General features: G+C 41.1%; 1 protein-coding gene across 1 annotated transcript in view; it reads right to left on the reverse strand.

Moving 5' to 3' along the window:
• The window catches only part of CDC14A (cell division cycle 14A), a 145,061-nt gene that overhangs the window by 374 nt on the left and 124,466 nt on the right, over positions 1 to 20,221 (reverse strand). The window contains 5 exon segments of the mRNA XM_077746090.1: positions 1 to 170; positions 887 to 1,009; positions 3,117 to 3,164; positions 5,209 to 5,324; positions 16,074 to 16,233. The exon segment at positions 1 to 170 is cut by the window's left edge and continues 11 nt beyond it. Coding sequence (XP_077602216.1) covers positions 1 to 170; positions 887 to 1,009; positions 3,117 to 3,164; positions 5,209 to 5,324; positions 16,074 to 16,233 — 617 coding nt within the window.

The following is a 20,221-nucleotide window of genomic DNA, read 5'->3' on the forward strand; positions in this document are numbered from 1 at the left end:
GCTCGGGGTAATTTCGCGCGGGCGTTTGGGAGCTGCCGTTCAGGAGGTTGGTGAACGGGCTGGCTGCGAGAGGCGCCTCGGAGGACGAGGAGGCCTTTCTGCTCCCCGGCTCCTCCGTTGCAGAGTTCAAGTTGCCTAGAGAACTGGCTAGCCGGGAGTTTATGGAAAAGCTGCGTGGAAAACACAGGTGGGGGAGGGGGAGGACACAGACAATGATGTGTGCTCATGCAGAGTTCACGTTTCTAAAATACACAATTAGGACAAGAGGGGCATGGCATGCAGACAGTTCTGACCAATGCAAATGGGGACAGAGTGGCTTCTTTATCGCTCTTGGTGACATTACAACACGTGGCCTTTCGTTACACGCGTGAACGTCCTGTCTGAGCAGTTCACTGAGACCCCAGGAGCTGGCCAATCCACTCTGACCAGAGATCTTGAGGCAGGACATCTGGGGGCTCTATGTGTCCTGAAGTAGGGAGTAATTGAAAGGGGCTATTACATGAGAGTGAAAAGTAGACTGAAGTGTAAGATTTCACTTACACAGATTCATTCAAACGTCCCTAGCCATTTTAGTTCTGCTCATACACATCAAAGGAGAAATGACGATACCACGCATCGCTAGTGTGTGCCCCTGAACTCCAATTTCTGGATCACGGTAGGCGAGCTGGAGCTTCACTACACAGAGGGATGCCACACACCACTCCCTCCACACGGCCTCGTCCCCCAGGATGGGAGACATGAACAGAAGCCTTCCGTGATTTCACCCCTTCTCCCTGATCCCCTCCTCGGACAAACTTCAGCCAAACTCCTTGTCTGCTACAGACTTCCTTTACCCCACTACCCCTGGCCCCCCATCAGCATCTGAGAAGAGGGAAAGAGAAATTACCTTCTTACACTGGCGCCTGAGGACAAAGAACTTCTGTTTATCCTCTTGGCGGTCGCTGAGGGGGACAGAGCCACTTTCGTGGTCTTCAAGGTAGACGCAGATCCTTGGGGGCAAGAAGTCAATCTTTGTGGAGAAAATGGGCAAAATGTCACACGAAAGCTGTGTTACCTTAACCTTCAGCAATCAACTAAGACAAGATAAACTCAACATTAAAGAGATCCCGGCAGGTCATGGTAACAGTGAGCGCAGCAGTCAACACTGACAGAGCACGTGCTCCGAGCCACACGCTCTTCTGAGAACCTGATAGACATTAGGCCATCTTCACAACAACCCTATGAGGTAGCTGAGACTGCAATCCCCACCTTGCAAGTGAGGAAACCGAGGCACAAAGGAAAAGTCCTCCAAAGTCAGTGAGCAAGTGACAGAGCTGGGATTCAAATCCAGGATCCAAAGTCCTGTCTTTAACCACGATCTTGCCATGCTTGCTCACTTCCCTTCTTTGATGGAGGCATTCATTCCTCTCATGTACTTAGGTTACATATGTATGTGTATGTCTATATATGTGTGTGTATATACATATGCATACATATATATACATATTTGTATATGTATATGTTTTTAAAATTTCTTTGTATATTAAATCTGTCATCTTCTTTCCACTCTGCAATTGCCCTAGTTGAGGCCACCACTATTCCTTACTGTTGACTACTAGTAACATCTTTTAATCTTATTCGTTAAAATTCAAATTCTGAATAGCCTCTGGTAGAATCTAAAATATTTACTTATGCCACTCACTGTTCAAACCATTTACTTTTTCTTCGGTGCCCAGAAAGCCTGAGCTCCTTGGCTTTACTGATAAAAGCCTCCAAAATCTGGCATTAGCCTTTGCAAGCAGGCCTTTTCTATCTATGCTTTCTCATTAGACAGCTCTATTCTGGCTATACACAATGCTTGGAGTTCCCTGAATGGACTGTATTCATACCTTCATTCAGCTTGCATATGCTAATTTTCCTGCCGGGGCACCTTCTCCTCTCCTTACCTCCTCTCTACTTCCTCTCTTCCACCTCCGTCTGCCTCATTCCCATTGGTTACCCTTTGATGGCCCAATTAGTTGGAACCCTATAAGGCAAGCCTTCACTGAATTCCCAGGCAGAGTAAGCATATTCTCACTGTAAATCATAGCCCTTATACCATATTCCATTGTCTGATATTTGTCTATTTCCCTTGCTATACGCTCTACTGGGGGCAAAGGACCGTCTCTCACTTCAAATGCCAGTGGCTAGTACAGTGCCAGACTCAGGATGTTCAGTAAATGTCTGCTGAGTGGACAGAGAGGGAAATTGACTCAAACCTAGACAGCTAGGGCCCACTCATGGTTTTTAATAGCAAACCTGTTTTATCCTGAACAAACCATTTAATGTACCTGGACCTAACATATCTGCTCTAAAAAAGTTTATTTACTTGTAGACTCTCGCCTTCATCCTCCGCCCCTCAAACAACAGCTTAAGCACATGGCTTGCCTCTAAAACAAGAATGGGAAAAGTGGTACAAGGAAACAGATCAAGCTTCTGGAGAAGTTTGAGCCTGCTCAGAACTGCCTGCACGAAACAACCCTAAAACCAAGGGCTGAAAGAGAACCAGAGGTGGGGGGGGTGTCGGATTTTTACCTCTATCTCAAACAGTTTTGGCAAACGTGTCTACGGCCCCCATCAAGCCCTACACTGCACCCCGGTACCACTGGTATCCAGGGACCACCCTGGGACAGTTTAGAGGACATTTTCAGAGAAAAGGACTAATGTTTCCTCTTCAAATGGAGGACAGAGAAGGAAATAAAACCAGAAAATAAAGGAGAACAAACATATGTAAAAACTAGGGGGAAAGAGAACTAACAGAAATATTAAAAACTCAAGGGCAAAATCTGTCACTGGATTGAAAGGCATGTTGCAGAGCAAGGGTGATTCTTAGAGACCCTGCAACATGCTGGAAGCATGGACTACGTTAACATCACAGCCACAGCCTCACGGCCCTGTGCCCACCTCGGGCAAACAAAAGTCCTCTTCACGGTGAGCATTAAAAATAAGGTGGATTATAACTATCTGGAACAGAAAGGAAGGAACTTAAAAGGGAAAAGCTGTGTCTAATTGGTTTTCACCAGGTTAAGGGTTGGGAAATGTATCTAAAGGGTAGCATTTATTTACAAGCTACTAGAAATTCACCTCATTAACAGTACCTGAAAGGCTGGGGCACTGCTCTCGGGTGCCCTTTCGTATCATCCAACCTACGGAAATCAAAGACAAATGCTCACGCATCGCCAGGTTCACACGTTTAAGCAAAGCCCAAAAGGCAGATCATATGGAGTCAAACCAGTAAAAATAAAAGGGAGAACCCTCCCAAGTGGATATCTGTACTCATTTGGTTTCTAAAATAAATCCTACAGCCAGCAGGAAACTAATTTTTGTCATTTTGTTTCATATTGAATTTCATTTACAGCAAATTGCTTTAAATCAGAAGGTGGTGTTGCACCCACCTAGGGTAAAAAATGTTTGATTGATGATATCGTGATGTTGTTAGAAGAAAATGAATTCCAAAAAATGAAAAAAAATTCTGAGAATTAAAAAAGAAAATGGAAAAATTGTATTGGAATAGCCTTCTAAATTTTGTGGAGTGGAGATTCTCTCCCTACTTTTGTGCCAAGTTATATGCCAATTTTTCCCTCTCTCCCCCTTGTGATTTCTTAAGAAGCAAATATAATTTTAAGCAGAAATTAATTATAAGCAATATGAAGCCATTTCTTAAGAGTTTCAAGGGGAAAATGGTGAATAAAAGAGATTAGTAATCTTGAAGAACCTTCCACTGACTCAGGTGATATTCATAGTGAGCAGAGCACAGACTGAACAGTACTGGATTTGAATATCAGCTCCATTCCAAATCCATCCCACTGGGGAGGGACTGAACTTCCTAAACCCAAGCAACCAACCCAAATGTGGGTAATGATGCATATCTTTTGTGTTAATTCAGTTAATCCTCGTCTCCAAACTAAGTACCTAACATGGTTCCTGACCGCAGTAGCTGCTCAGTGAATGGGTACGTCTCTTCAATTTTCTATGGTAGTTGGCAGTTATTACCAAGACCAAGTTTGCTATCCCATCTCCTCATGTTACTATAGCAAATGATTATCTTGACTCGACCAATATATACCTTCATTTCTCAGATCAGGGCACCTATGCTGAGCATAGGTAATGATGTGCTCAGACCTAATCTGACTTGTTACAATCCTCCCAGATAAGACATGAAAACTAAATTCCCTGTGAGTCTGTTTGACATGTATCCTGCTGGCAAAACACCCTCTTGCTGTGCATGCCTCTCACTTAAAAGGCAAAGAAAGGTAGCCACCTCCCATCAAAATCATTTGTTAACATGTCACCCCAGTAAAAAATCTGGAAGATATTCATAGATTTTTGCACCTACATTGATCCTGAAGACTTTCTCTTTTAACTAATCTACACCATTAGCAGGGTCCAAATGTTGGGGTCACATGTCAAGTTCCATCAATTGATTCTGATTGGTAATTTTAGACTTCAAACTCAGGGTGCTTATAACTTTACAGACACAGGTAAGGATTGCTTATTCAGTTCTCAAATAGAGAACATAAAGCTCAGGCGTTAGGATATACCCAAGCCTGCCATTCAGTACTTTTCTGCACATTCTAGATTTAAAACAAAAGCCTCAGCACACCTGTAAGAAGGTGTCCACCACAAGATAAGATACCCACTCATGGAGAAAGAGTAGAATTCCAAATGGAATTTAGAGCCCAGTCCCAGAGACACCTAGCTGCACAGCAGTTTAAAGTGGGAACTCTGTCAGGGGAGGATGCCTGGGTGGCTCAGTTGATATAGCGGCTGACTTCAGCTCAGGTCATAATCTCTCGGTTCGTGGGTTTGAGCCCTGAGTTAGGCTCTGTGCTGACAGCTCGGAGCCTGGAGCCTGATTCAGATTCTGTGTCTCCTTCTCTCTCTGTCCTTCCCCTGCTTGCTCTCTGTCTCTGTCTCCCTCTTGAAAATATACATTAAAAAAAAAATTTTTTTTTTAAAGGTGGGACTCCAGAGACTGAAACTGAGATTGCAGGAGCTGCTTTTAGAGAGCTTCTAAAACTTAGCTGCACCCCCATAGTGATAAAATAGTTAACAACATAGAATGGTATTAAGCCAAAAACAACAAGAGGTAAACATGGCACTTGTAGAATGATATTCAAAAGAGAAGATTAAACAACCTATCCACAAATGGAAGCACAAGATAAATTTAACAGTTTAAAATGGACCTACCTAAATGCACAAGATGGTGAGGAGCGTGGCTGCCTCTGACTTTTTAAGGCACGTAGTTTGTCTCCCTGGGTTATACTGCTTTTCATTTCCACGTCTTCATCCTCTTCTAAATTATTCTAGAAAGAAAGTGCATGCACATAGAAAGGTTACTGTGAATAATTTTGCTTTATATTGGTTTCTTAATAGACTATAGACTCTATATTTCATATAGATGATCTTAATATAGATTATCTTAAATACCTTTAAAGCACAGTGAATTCAGCATTGTCTATATTATATACTAACAGATGTTCAACTCTTCATCATTAAATATACTGGTCAAATTCCAAATCAAAGAAGCACAGGTGTGGATGTGGTAGAATTTAAAAGAAGCTCCTTGTTACAACGGACCACAACCAAAGAGAATCTCATACACACCAAATCATGCTTGGAATACAGCTCAGACACAGACTGGCTCAATAGACACATAACAAATATGTTTCCAGAGATTACTAGGATCCATCATGGCAAATTCTACGATTTCTTTACAAAAATTAAAGATAAAACAATTTAGGATATCTGTGAGATAACTTGCTAAGATCAATTAACATTAGTAAAAGCACTCACGACCTTTCCAGAAGGAGTTAAGGCTTACTAGATTGGGAAAGTGTGCTTCCTGCTGAAATAAGTCTTATATGTTAAAATATAGAAGTACCACGCTAGGTCTTTTCAGATGCCAGCTCACATTCCATTCTCACAACTCACAGCAGGAGGACACTATTGCCCATAAAGATTTAAAAAAGGAGGTGCTCAGGGCACCTGGGTGGCCCGCGTCTGACTTCAGCTCAGGTCATGATTTCATGGTCCATAAGTTTGAGCCCTGCGTGCGGCTCCGTGCTGACAGCTCAGAGCCTGGAGTTTGCTTCAGATTCTGTGTGTGTGTCTCTCTCTCTGCTCCCCCCCCCCCCCCTTTTGCTCCCCCTCTCTCTCCCAAAAATAAATAAAAATTAAAAAAATTTTTTAAAGGAGGTGCTCATAGAAGTTAAGAATATTTATTGCCCAAGCTCCCCTAAGCTCTTCATGACAGCTGTGATTTTAAAATCAGATTTCTTAACCCCAGATACAATGTTCTCTCTGACATATGCCACAGCACACTGACATTGCACCAGTAGAGATTTTATTTTGCCCATTTCCTCCCCTGAATAATTCATACAACTTGAATTTGGTAAGATTTCTTGCAGCCATAAAAACTCCCTCCCCTCTTTAAAACTAGAACTCTTATTTGATGAACGGTATACAAAAATATACTTCCCTCAGTCACATCCTAGCCATTTCTGATAACCATTCCTGAATCAAAATACTTCTTTGCTCCCTGTCACCTAAGTTGGGCTGCATGGATACATCTGGGGTCGGTAGGCATATCCAGGATAAAAAGACCACACCTTACTACTACAGCTCTGAGTTTTAAAAAGAAAAATAGACATACAAAGCACACGGTCAGTGGGAAAGAAGAAGAAATGAAGAGAAAAGCTTCCTAGAGGGGGCGATCCCTTAACTGAGTCTTAAAGAATGAGTACAGGTGAAGCAGGCCAAGATCACAGGGTCATCCTGGCAAAGAACAACAGCTCAACAGTCACAGGATCCTGAAACCTTAAAGTCAGAGGATTCTCTTAAAGTCAAAAGTTGCCCATATATGAAGTCTCAGAATCTGTTACATTGTTCATCTCTGTTCCCAGTGGGGAGGAATCCATTACCGCCCTAGAAAGACTCCAGGGAGAGGAATAAGGCAGGCCTGAAGCTAGGCTTGCTAGCTGGATGGTACACAACACAATCAACATGGGTGTTGTTACCAGTTACTTGTACCTGAGGGAAGGAAGGACAAGCACACATTCTATTCTCTAGAATACGAGGTGGGGTCAAGGAGTATATAAGCTTTTGGGGCACCTGGGTAGCTCGGTCAGTAAAGTGTCTGACTTTGGTGTAGGCCATGATCTCGTGGGTCATGAGTTAGAGCCCTGTGTCGCGCTTTGTGCTGATAGCTCAGAGCCTGGAGACTGTTTGAGATTCTGAAAATATTCTAAATTGCCTGGCACAATTTGTGGGGGCCAGGGTCGGGGGTAGAGGGGGAATAGCATTATCTCTTCCCAAGTACACAGAAAACCATGCAAATAAAAGGCAATTAACTCACACCTGAACTCATGTAACACTGTGTCAACTATACTTCAATAAAAATAAATAAATAAATAAATAAATAACACTAAAAACATAGGTAATTCACTCTGGGGAAAACAAAGAGAGGGGCAACAAAGAAAAGAGAGTAGACTACCAGGCTCAAGAGTGAACAATCCTTATGCAGTAATAATGTACATATTATTGGGTTTAACCAAATATTATGATACGGTCAGATTGGGAAAAGCATAGAGAAGCAGGTGTTAACATCTGGCTGGGAGAGCTGAGAAGTGTCCAAAATCAATAAATTGTTTAAAATAGCATTAGAAGGGAAACATGTATGTTGAGAGTGTACGGTAGTGAATGTGCGGATGTAATTTGCTTAGAGGTTTCCCTTTATGGGAGCTGGTCTAGGGGTGCAGAAAGGTGGGATGGGGAATTGATCTTTTTTTATCAGACTTCAGTACTCTTGATATTTCTAAAAGTGTAGTCACATATTATTTGAAAAAGTAAATACTACTTTGAAAAGATACACAGTTAAAAAAATTAACCATATTTTACATTATAGTTAATGTCACATGTTTTCTCTCCCACTTTATTATGTATCTTAAAAGTGAAATCTTTTTTAAATTATAATACATTTGAAATGTAGAAAACAATATGAAAACTGCAACAAACAGGTAACTACCCATATTCAATATATTTTCTACTTAAACTCCTACTTTTAAGGAGTTTAAAATACCCTAAATACTTTCTCAAAGAAAAAGAAAATAATACATATAAATGCCCTATGATACTTGTTTGTCATAAATAATAATAAAATACAGATAAGAGTGAAAAATTATTAAAACCACCTACACATTTACCATTAAATGCAAAACACATTAGCACTCTGGCATATAATCTTCCAGACTTTTCCCCTGTGCTATTCATACCATCCGTCATCATACTTCTTCTGACAAAAAGAGGTTGAGTTACATATATGCTGCTCTGTAACTTACTTTTTCACCTAAAAAATACATTGTTGGGAGTACTTCAGGGTACATTTACAAAACAAAAAACCAAACAACCTTTATATGATTATTCTTTATGGCTACATAAAATTCTGCCGTCTAGATACACCAAATTTTATTTATTTTACTCTAGGCCAGTTTTTTTTTTCCTGCCTTTCATCACTATGAACAGCTCCAATAAATATCCTCCTTTATGCATATGCATAAACTTTTTAACACTGTCCTATTATTGTCTTAAGAGAGATTCACAGAAGTGCAATTGCTAAAGACATTTTAAAGTCTTCTGACACAGGGGTGCCTGGGTGGCTCAGTCGGTTAAGCGTCCGACTTCAGCCCAGGTCATGATCTCACAGTTCGTGGGTTCGAGTCCCGTGTCGGGCTCTGTGCTGACAGCTAGCTCAGAGCCTGGAGCCTGCTTCAGATCCTGTGTCTCCCTCTCTCTCTGACCCTCCCCTGCTCATGCTGTCTTTCTCTCAGAAATAAATAAAACCTTTAAAAAAATTTTTTAACTCTTCTGACACATATTATCAAATTGCCCTCCATTTTAGACTCCAATCTTTAAGGCCTTCTTATTTCCGAAATCCTTGCTAATATGGCATACATTCTTTAATCTCACTCAACTTGAGAGGCATACATAGCACCTCGTCATTTAAATTTGAGTTTCCTTCATTTCCTAGAGTAGAACATTGTTTATGCTTACCAGCCATGGCAATTCCCATTTTGTTCTATTTGTGTACATGGTATTTTCATATTGATTTTTAAGAGTTCTTTACATTAAAAAAAACTAATTTGAATATGTTGCATACATATCCACCTAGTTGATTACTATGAGGAGAATGAACTGGAGAAGTTTCATTCTCCTGGGCAGAGAGGAGGGGGACCCAGTTAAGTGGCTCCTGCAGTGGTCTGGTGAGAGGTGACAGACTGGATTTTAGGGTATGAGAAAACTTTTTAAAATATTTATTTAGTTTTGAGAGAGAGAGAGAGAGAGACAGAGAGAGACAGATACAGAGTGTGAATGGGGTGGGGGGAGGGGGAGCAGAGAGAGAGGCAGAGACACAGAATCCGAACCAGGCTCCTGGCTCTGAGCTGTCAGCACACAGCCCAACACCGGGCTCGAACTCACAAACCACAAGATCATGACCTGAGCTGAAGTCGGACGCTTAACTGACTGAGCCACCCAGGAGCCCCAAGAAAGACTATTTTAAAAGATGTACTTATTTACAGATAATGGTCTAGCAAAAGAACAAATAATAGTGCAAAGTACAAAGACTTCTTTTATTTCATCAGCTGTTCTCTATATATAGACAAGATGAAAACCAAAATAAAATGTATTCAGAGATTTCAGTTGGATAAAGTAATTACTGACCAATGCATTAATAAAATGGTGACAGAGTATGCTACTGGTGTGTGCCATTAGGAAAAAAAATCTATTAGATAGAAGATAGCACACTAGGGAATAAAGGACGGAAGAGTTAGAATAGAAAAATGATATAAAAGGAGAGTTTGAAATAGAAATGAGTAAAAATAGAGGTGAGAGGATTGGAAGAGGAAGATGATAATGGATTTTGAGCAGGTCTAAGTGACTTGGCTAGGAAAGGTGGCTGGGTCATCTTCAAAATTCTTTCAGCTCTCAGATGTTGAACCTGTGAGATGTAAAAGCTGGAGAAAGACAAAGATGGCATCGTCAAATTAAGTTGCTTCTGATCAATAGAAAGTTTGGATTTATCAGAGCCCACGAATCTGTCTTCTCTCCTTCTTCAGTGTCACTGGTTGAGACCTTTACCACCTGGAACCCCACCCCGATCACCAACTTCCTGGCCTCCCATGCCCGGCTGCACACAGACCCCAGCATCCCTTCCTCCCCACTGCCAGAGCAGTCTCCCCACACCGTGCTTCCGGCTACTGTCACCATCCTGTCCGATAGCCCCTGCTGGATCCCAGTGGCATTCAGATCAGAACAGTGATGCCTTAGTGGTCCTAAGAGTGGAAAGAACAGGGCACCTGGGCGGCTCAGTCGGTTAAGTGTTGACTTCAGCTCAGGTCATGATCTTGCAGTTTGTGAGTTTAAGCCCCATATGGGGATCTGTGCTGACAGCTAAGAGCCTGGAGCCTGCTTCAGACTCTGTGACTCCCTCTCTTTCTGCCCTTCCCCCATTCGCATCTGCCTCTGTCTCTTCAAAAATAAATAAACATTTAAAATTAGTTTTAAAAAAAGCATCCAATTTCGGCTCAGAAATCAGTTTGTGAGTTTGAGCCCTACGTCAGGCTCTTTGCTGTCAGCACAGAGCCTGCTTCAGATCCTGCTCCCCTCTCTCTTGCCCTTCCCCGCTTGTGTGTACCCCCTTTTTTTTCTCCCTCTCTCTAAAATAAATAAACATTAAAAATAAGAGTGGACAGGGGCACCTGGGTGGCTCAGTCAGTTAAGTGGCCAACTTCAGCTCAGGTCATGATCTCGCAGTTCATGGGTTCAAAGCCCTGCGTCAGGCTCTCTGCTGACAGCTAGCTCAAGAGTCTGAAGCCTGCTTCAAATTGTGTCTCTCTCTCTCTCTAATCCTCCCCTGCTCACATTCTGTCTCTCTATCTCTCAAAAATAAACATTAAAAAGTTAAAAAAAAAAAAGAGTGGACAGAACAGTGCTTGAAAGTAGGGTCTTAGAAATTTAATTTTTGACTTGATGGAGTTTTTTTCTAAGATGCACCCTGAACATGAGCATTTGATGTAAGAGAGCAAAGGACTTTATAAATCACAGTATCTTGATGATGTCATTAAAACACTACATTCTCAGGGGGCCTTGCTGGCTCAGTTGGTGGAATGTGCAACTCTTGATTTTGGGTTGTGGGTTCCAGCCCCACACTGGGTGTAGTGATTGCTTAAAAATCAAATCTTTAAAAATAAATTAATTAAATAAAACACTACATTCTTATTTACCTAATTATCAATTTATGTGAACTTGTCTGTACATTAGCAGCACCTGTATACAATTAATATCTCTAAGTCAAGAACATCTGATTGATTGGTGTGTTAATATTAGATTATCACCCTGGAGAAGGAAAACTTAACAACAATCACAATTCCAGGAGAAATGTTTTAGGACAGCCTGCCTAAGGTTATGTTCAAAGTTACTGATACAGCAGCACCTGGGTGGCTCAGTCGGTTAAGTGTCTAACCCTGGATTTAAGCTCAGGTCATGATCTCATAGTTCATGAGTTCAAGCCCCATGTCAGGCTCTGTGCTGACATCATGGAGCCTGCTTAGGATTCTTTCTTTCTGCCCCTGCCCCACTCTCTCTTTCTCTCTCACTCTCAAAAAATAAACAGAAAAAAAATTTTTATTAAAAAATTACTGATGCAATATACTTAAGCCACACATAGGACCTCATGGGGAGGCAGCATGATAGGGAGAAAGGCTCAAGGTGCATGGCTGAGTACAGACCCTGAGGCCAGGAACTTTTGTTTAAATAACAGCTCCCCAGGGAGTTCTCTTTGTGAGTTCAAGCCCCACGTCAGGCTCTGTGCTGACAGGAAGGAGCCTGGAGCCTGCTTCAGATTCTGTGTCTCCCTCCCTCTCTGCCCCTCCCCTGCTCATGCTCTCTCTCTCTCTCAAAACTAAATAAACATTTTTTTAAAATTTTAATAGAAATAAATAAATAAATAACAGCTCCACAGGGGCACTTGGGTGGCTCAGTCAGTTAAGCGTCTGACTCTTGGTTTCCGCTCAGGTCACGATATTGGGGTTTGTTGAGTTTGAGCCCCGCATCAGGCTCTCTGCTGTCAGCACAGAGCCTGTTTCAGATCCTCTGTCTCCCTCTCTCTCTGCCCCTCCCTTGCTCACACTCTCTCTCAAAAATAAACAAACATTAGAAAAAATAATAATAAGAGGTCCACTACATTCTTTGTGATGTTGGGCAGACAGTTTAACATTCTTCACCTCAGTTGCGTCATCTGTTAAAAAGGGCCAAGGAACAGTGCCTATTTCATATAGCTATTATAAGAATTAAAAATTAACCCATGTAAAGTGGGTTAGAACAGTGTCTGGCACATAGTAGGTGCTATTTAGGGTGTTGTAACATTCTAAGCTCCTCGCTTAAGTCCTTAGGTATCTTCCCGTTAAAGCGTTTTAAATTCCATCTTCTTAAAGCCCAGTACATAATGGACCCTTAGGCCCTTGCATGTCTGAATGAGCACTGAGGCTGGTACCATTTTGTACTTGAGCACATACTACTCTCAGATGGCTTCGATTATTACCAATTTCATGTCTGTGTTCTTGTTTGTTTTCTGTGACACTGTAAGCCTTCTTCATTCATTCGGCAATATTTACGAAGGCTCTGTGGACCAGGAATAGGCCTCATGAGGGCAGACAGAGCCTCCACCCCCACAGTGCACATTACGGGGCAGGAAGGAGATGGGAAAGATCATGAGGCAAAAGCACAGTTCAAGGCAGAAGCAGCAGGCAGGGAGCCTAACCCAGACCCCCAGCATAGGCCCTGTGTACTTCACAGTGCCTAGCCCAGCACTGAAGACCATGTTCGGTCAAGGTAAGGCCTCTATTTTTAAAAGATTTCTCATAACTAGTGGTGAAGAAAACTCATCAGAGCTGCAGCCTAGTCCATGACCACGGACTTAATCACCCTGGTTGATCCTTATGCCGAATCATCCATCTCCCAAGCACTGAAAAACTATATATTCAAACCTCCCCAATCAGGTCATTACAGAACTTCCTAATAACCAACCACAGGAAATTTTTAAAAATATGAATTTTGGGGCACCTGGGTGGCTCAGTCAGTAAAGCATCCGACTTTGACTCAGGTCATGATCCCAAGGTCCATGGCTGGACCCTATGTCAGGCTCCGTGTGGAGCCTGGAGCTTGCCTTAGATTCTGTGTCTCCCTCTCCCTCTGCCCCTCCCTTGCCCATGCTCTGTCTCTCTCTCTCAAAAGTAAACAAACATAAAATATATATATATATAATTTAGTATCTCTATTTTCAATCTAATGTTGCTTTTAAAAAGGAAAAGAAAAAAAACAGGGGCGCCTGTGTGACTCAGTCGGTAAAGCGTCCAGCTCGGGTCATGATTTCACAGCTTCTGAGTTCGAGCCCCACATCGGGCTCTGAGCAGACAGCTCAGAGCCTGGAGACTGCTTCCAATTCTATGTCCCCCTCTCTCTCTGCCTCGCCCCCTCTCCCCCCTCATGCTCTTTCTCTCTCTCTCTCTCTCTCAAGAATAAATAAAACATTAAAAGAATTGTTTTAAATGAAAAAAAGCAATCTCTAGAAGAATACTGCCTTTTTGCACTTCTTTCATGTACAAACCACATAAATCCAGAATTTATCTAAATCCAGAATCTATCCTGAACATAGGTAAGGAGAATTGAAACACGTTAAAATCCTTGTAACATTCTCAACTTATTTTCCCACTTGGAATTCATGGGAATGACAAAGATACCATTAACTGTCTTACATCTGCTTTTGAGGAAACTAACTCCCCGTATTCGTGTAATGTTTTGGAGCCGGCACCAGGTAAGCACAGCGAGGAGAGGGCTTAATATTTACACAAGGCATCATCTAACTATAAAGTGGTCCAAAACCTGCATATATGTCACTGTCTGAGATCTTAGATGCACCATTATTTGGTGGTATTTCTGAATGCTTTCATTCCTGCGCTCTTATTTCAAAAATAATAACACTTCTGAATGGCTAGAGCTAAAGTAAAAAATTGGGGGTGCTGGAAATAAGGAAGAGGAAGACAAACTGCCCAATACCTGAATACATGCTCATAGTTAAAATTGACTTATTTTAAATTTCAATCATATTTCACTTTTCATCCCTCTAAGGATAAATAAATGCTCATTATTCTTAAATTTGACTAAAAGGGATCTAAAAAAGTACGAGAACCAAATATTCTACCTACCAGATGTTAGTTTAATGTAGATTATGATATAGGAAACATTATATTCCCATAAGATATATATGTTTCTCAGATACATGGTTACACTGTATGTGCCTCTTTTCAGAGGTCATAACTCAAAGCCCTGTTTACTTGAACAAACCCTAAGAAGGAAATGCTGACCAGAGCAAGAAAAGGATTCTTGCTTAGCTATATTATCACACTGAAATGTCAGTTCAGGTCCTTTTTGTTTGCTTTGAATAGGCCAGACTACAACGCAGAGACAAGAAAAAGTCAACAAAAGCTGTGAACATCAACATGACCTTGGCTAAGATTTACGTTTTGTCAGGACAGATGACTCACACCAGTAAACTTGGCCCCCTCATCAGTGGCTGTCCTGCAGTGGAGACCATGGGGTTGAAGAATTGGTCCTTCCTGCAGCCCCCATCCTGCGTCCTTGGAGAAAGCCCATGCTCCCTATAGCTAAGCGCTCTGCTTATCTCTCTTGGGAAAAGAGACCTGTTTGGCACATCACTTGTTGACCTCAGAGAGTTATGATGTGTTCCTTCCATTCTGGGTTCCCTGGGAGCCAAGCCGGAACCACGGACTTTTGTTCAAGGCCCTTGTCCAGGTCAAACGGGCCACCACTTAATAGAATGTAAATCCACACTTGTGGCTTAAATGTCTTTAACGGCTTTTTTTGCTCCTTTAGGGACATAAAAATATAAACGCAAACCAAGTGCTTAGCTTACTTCAGGCATATTGTGGTAGAAAGAGCTGAACCAGAAGGCAGACTCCTAGTCTCAAGGTGGTCTTATCATTAATGCCATAACCTTCAGCAAGGAACAGGTTTGGTGGGACTCTGGTGTCTGATCCGCACAAGAGGGGAAGTGGAACGAATGGCTTCAATGTTGCTTCTAGCTCCAAAACCACCCAAGATCCTACTTGTTGTAAGTCACTTCCATTTTTAGGTATCAGGGTATAACAGAAAAAACAGATTCAGAATCAGATAGATGTGGAATGGAATCACAGAGGTTAGAACTTCCCTGACATTCAGTTTCCTTACTAAAAAATTGCCTGGGTGGCTCAATCAGTTAAGTGTCCAACTCTCGATTTTGGCGCAGGTCATGATCCTGGGATTGTGGGATCGAGACCCATATCCCGCTCCACATGGAGTCTGCTTGGGATTCTCTCTCTCTTTCCCTCTGCTCCTACCCCCGCCTCCCACACTCATTCTCTCTCTCTCTCTCACTCTCAAATAAATTTTAAAAACATTTTTTAAATGGAGATAATACTGCCTAATTCACCAGGTAGTTGTAAAGATTAAATGAGACCATAGATGTCAACTGCTTAAGGTGGTTTGTTTATAATAGTGCCTCAATTTAAAAAAAAAAATGCCCCTAATAATGTTTTCAACTCTGGACTTTAGAAACCAATATGCATTTGAGCCTTTCACAAAACCGCTTGTGGTATATACTATTTTTTTTCAATTGTCACATTAATTTTTCCTCTTTATATCCATTTCCATCTTCAAACAGAAAGTTTGCTTTTCTACTTCCTTTTTGTAAATATTCTCCAAACCAGCGTAGCCTCCTTTACAACTGTGCTCCTTAAATTATGGCTTTTTTACTTTTAAGGATAATTGCTTTCTTTGCTCTGAGTCTTGTTTTACAGGAAGATGACTCTACACCTAAAAATATTGGCACTATCAGCATCTCAGAAAAGAGATATTCCTATGTTATATGTGTCTGACTAGGAAACAAAAATGCAGAACATTAGTCTTAAGGAGACATGAAAATCTTCTTAAGGAAAACTCACCTCTCCAAATCTTTCCACGTTTTGTATTTTAGTTAAGTTTCCACCAATAGACATATCATCCAAGCTAGAAAGAATTTTATTAATACTTCCTTCACTGGATGGTCTGTTTTTCAGTTTGGATCGGAAAATGTCTCCTTGGACCCATAACGATGCTTGTTTTCTGTAAAAAAAGAGAGAAAACACAATAAGCTGTAAAACAAATTACTTTCATCTCCTTGAAAGTATATCTTCTAAATAAAAAGGTTAGTAGATATGCCTTTACAAGTCAGACTAGAAAGATTATGAAATCTTAGAATTTTTTTAAAAAGTCATTTTCTGAAAGAATAAATAATATTAAAGTTCTATATGAAACACAAATACCTATCTTCCAATATAGGTCTCTAATATAACTACATATAAGTTGACCATTAAGGTTCTCAGATGTTTATAATAAATTCCACAGCAATAAAGACTGTCAGCCCACTTGCCGTTTAAATATGAATCTGATATCTATAAGGTATTTCTCAAATAGCAATATGATATGTCTATAAAAACAGCTGGAGTGAAGTGAACTCAAAGATGTACATGAAAAAACTTGAGTTAAACAGAGATATTATCTAAAAGAGTACTAAATACCTAATTGTGTGTGATCCCATAAAAGGTCCTGGACATATAACTTCAGAAGCCCACTCTTTCCAACTAAAAGTAAGGTATGTAGCCTCAATTACATTATCCTTTAAGAGAAAGAAAATGTCGCGGTGCCTGGGTGGCTCAGTCAGTTAAGCATTCAACTTTTGGTTTCAGCTCAAGTCACGATCTCACAGTTCATGGGCTCGGGCCCCATGTTGAGTTCTACACTGTCAGTGCAGAGCCTGCTTGAGATTCTCTTTCTCTGACCTCATGATCTAATGACCTCATGACTCTCTCTCATGACCCCACTCATGCGCTCTCACCCTCTCAAAAATAAATAAGCACTAATAAAAAAGGAAAAGAAAATATGCTTCATCTATAAGTTTTCTTTTATTCAGTAAGGCACAATTATGACCGCTTTCAAGATTACAAGAAAAGAACTTAAAATATGTAAATACAATGATACTCTGGGTTTTAAATTTATATTGTTAGAGTCAACTTCATGCATTTCTTTAAGATAAGATACCCTATTGGACACTGTTCATTCTCTTCTGTCATACTGTACAGAATAGAATTAAGCTAAAATTATGGTTCATCATAAGGATATTAACATCCAGTGAAATAACAGCATTATCAAGGAGAGCTACCAGTAAGAACACAGATTTATTTTTTGAGGCAACAGAAAGACCAAGGAATACTTTCTCTCAAAGATTCCACATAAAATTCAGGTTAAAAACATGAAGAGAAAAACAATGATAAAAAGTCTTCCCTGAACTGTGCGATCCCATTGTGCCCGCAAGAAAGGAATCCACCTTTCCTTTTTAAAAGAGTTGACTCTCAAATCAGAACTTTTGTTTATGGTTAAATACTGTTAAGTATTGAAGAAAAGATTAACTTTTAAATTACAGCAAAATTTACCTGTGCAATACATCCAACCAAGCATATACACATCCAGGTGTCACCCTATAGCGATACATCCTTGTATACAAGATTAGAAAAGGATTACTGCAGCATTATTTGTCAAAAAAATGAAAACTGGAGATACCTGATGGACAACTGGCTTGTTAAATCACAGTAAACCCATTCTGTGAAATATTACACAGCCAGTAGAAAGCCTGGGATGGACCTACATATGGTGACCGAGAAGAGCAGCTATGAAACAAAGCATTAGTAAATGAAAAATATAAGTGACAGAGTGTGGAAAGTGTGATCCCATTTTTTATATTTAAAAAAGTTATAATGTAACCCAAACTTCAGTTATCTAGAAGAATATGTAGCAAAATACTGACTGGTTACTCCCAAGAAGGAAAGGAAACTTTCAGTTTTTATTGCATGTCTTACACTGTTTGACTTTTTTTTTTTAATGTTTATTCGTTTTTGAGAGAGCGAGCAGGAGACGGGCAGAGAGACAGGGAGACAGAGGATCTGTCTGCAGGCTCTGCACTGACAGCACAGATGCGGGGCTCGACTCACTAACATGAGGTCACGACCTGAGCCGAAGTTAGATGCTTAAATGACTGAGCCACCCAGGCACCCACCGACTCACTTTTTTAAAACGATGTGCACAAGAGAAACAGAGCACGAGCGGGGGAGGGACACAGAGAAAGAGAGGGAAAATTCCAAGTAGGCCACACGATCAGTGTGGAGCTCAACATGAGGCTCGACTCCATGACCGTGAGATCATGACCTGAGCCCAAATCAAGAATTGGTTGCTTAACTGACAGCCACCCAGGTGCCCCAGGAGTTCAGATTTGATCTCAGAGTTGATCCCAATGTTACAAAGTCTTTGGGGATGAAAACCATGAAGTAGAAATGGAACCTGAGAAGTTGGAGGACCGAAGAGGCTACACTGAAAAAATTCCAGTTCCAAAATGTTATCAAATGAAAACTCAGAGGCTGCTGCCAACCTAAAGATGGAAATTACAAAGTGACACCTTTCACTTGCTCTGTTTGAAAGACTCAATCTGTCCCATCACTGGGAAGACTTGATTTGAACCTGAATATTAAAGATGAATCAGATGTCAAAGCCGATTTGCGTGTTGCTAAGCGATGCTCTACGCAAGTGCTCCTGATGAAAAAGCGGCACTCCACACAAGTTCCTCTTTTATTGATGAGAGAAACCACACTGGCTTTTATTGTGGTGTCTATTACTCCTTAAAAGCCTCATCTCAAACAGAAGACGTACAACGTGTATTTTTAAGTATTTAGCATTTAAAAATCAAACCCTATGAAGCTAACACACTGGCTCAAAGCAAATCTAACATAGTGGATTTTCTAAGACAGCATGAGATTACTAAGCCTCTGGCAAAAGAACATGTGCTTTGAAATAACAGGAAGAGATGTGTCTTGATTTAAACAGAGCCTTTTGAGAGAGGTAGCCAGTGTTGGGGGTGGAGTGGTTTTGGCCAAGTTGAGGCCCTGGGTCAGGTAGGCCTGAGACATATGAAAGTAATTAACCTGGCTTCGTTACAAGCAAACTCATAGCCTTCACAAGTCTTTTTAAAAATCCACTTTTAGGGGTGCCTGGGTGGCCCAGATGGTTGAATGTCCGACTCTTGATCTTGGCTCAGGTCATGATCCCAGGGTCATGGGATCGAGAGCCACACTGTGCTCCACACTAAGCATGGAGTCAGCTTAGAATTCTCTCTCGGCATCACCATCCCAGACTTTGGCCTCTACTACAAAGCTGTAATCATCAAGACAGTATGGTATTGACACCAAAACAGACACATAGACTAATGGAATAGAATAGAGATCTCAGAATTGGACCCAAAAATGTACAGCCAACCAATCTTTGACAAAGCAGCAAAGAGTATCCAATGGAAAAACAGATGGTGGTGGGAGAACTGGACAGCAACATGCAGAAGAATGAAAGTAGATCATTTTCTCACACCATGCACAAAAATAAACTCAAAATGGATAAAGGACCTGAACGTGAGACAGGAAACCACCCAAACCCTAGAGGACAAAGCAGGAAACAACCTCCTTGACCTCAACCGCAGTAATTTCTTACTTGACACAGCCCCAAAGGCAAGGGAATCAAGAGCAAAAACGAACTATCTGGACCTCATCAAGATGAAAAGCTTCTGCACGGCAAAGGAAACAATCCATAAAACTAATAGGCAACTGACGGAATGGGAAAATATAGTTGCAAATGACATATCAGATAAAGGGCTAGTATCCAAAATCTATAAGGAACTCACCAAACTCCACACCTGAAAAACAAACAATCCAGTGAAGAAATGGGCAGAAGACATGAACAGACACTTCTCCAAAGAGGACATCCAGATGGCCAACAGACACATGAAACGATGCTCAACGTCCCTCCTCATCAGGGAAATACAAATCAAAACCACACTGAGATACCACCTCATGCTGGTCAGAGTGGGGAAAATGAACAAATCAGGAGACTATAGATGCTGGCGAGGATGTGGAGAAACGGGCACCCTCCTACACTGTTGGTGGGAATGTAAACTGGTACAGCTCCTCTGCGAAACAGTGTGGACGTTCCTCAGAAAATTAACAATAGAACTCCCCTA

Source organism: Crocuta crocuta, unplaced genomic scaffold, assembly GCF_008692635.1.
Source record: "Crocuta crocuta isolate KB4526 unplaced genomic scaffold, BGI_CrCroc_1.0 scaffold48, whole genome shotgun sequence".
NCBI classification, from domain to species: Eukaryota; Metazoa; Chordata; class Mammalia; order Carnivora; family Hyaenidae; genus Crocuta; species Crocuta crocuta.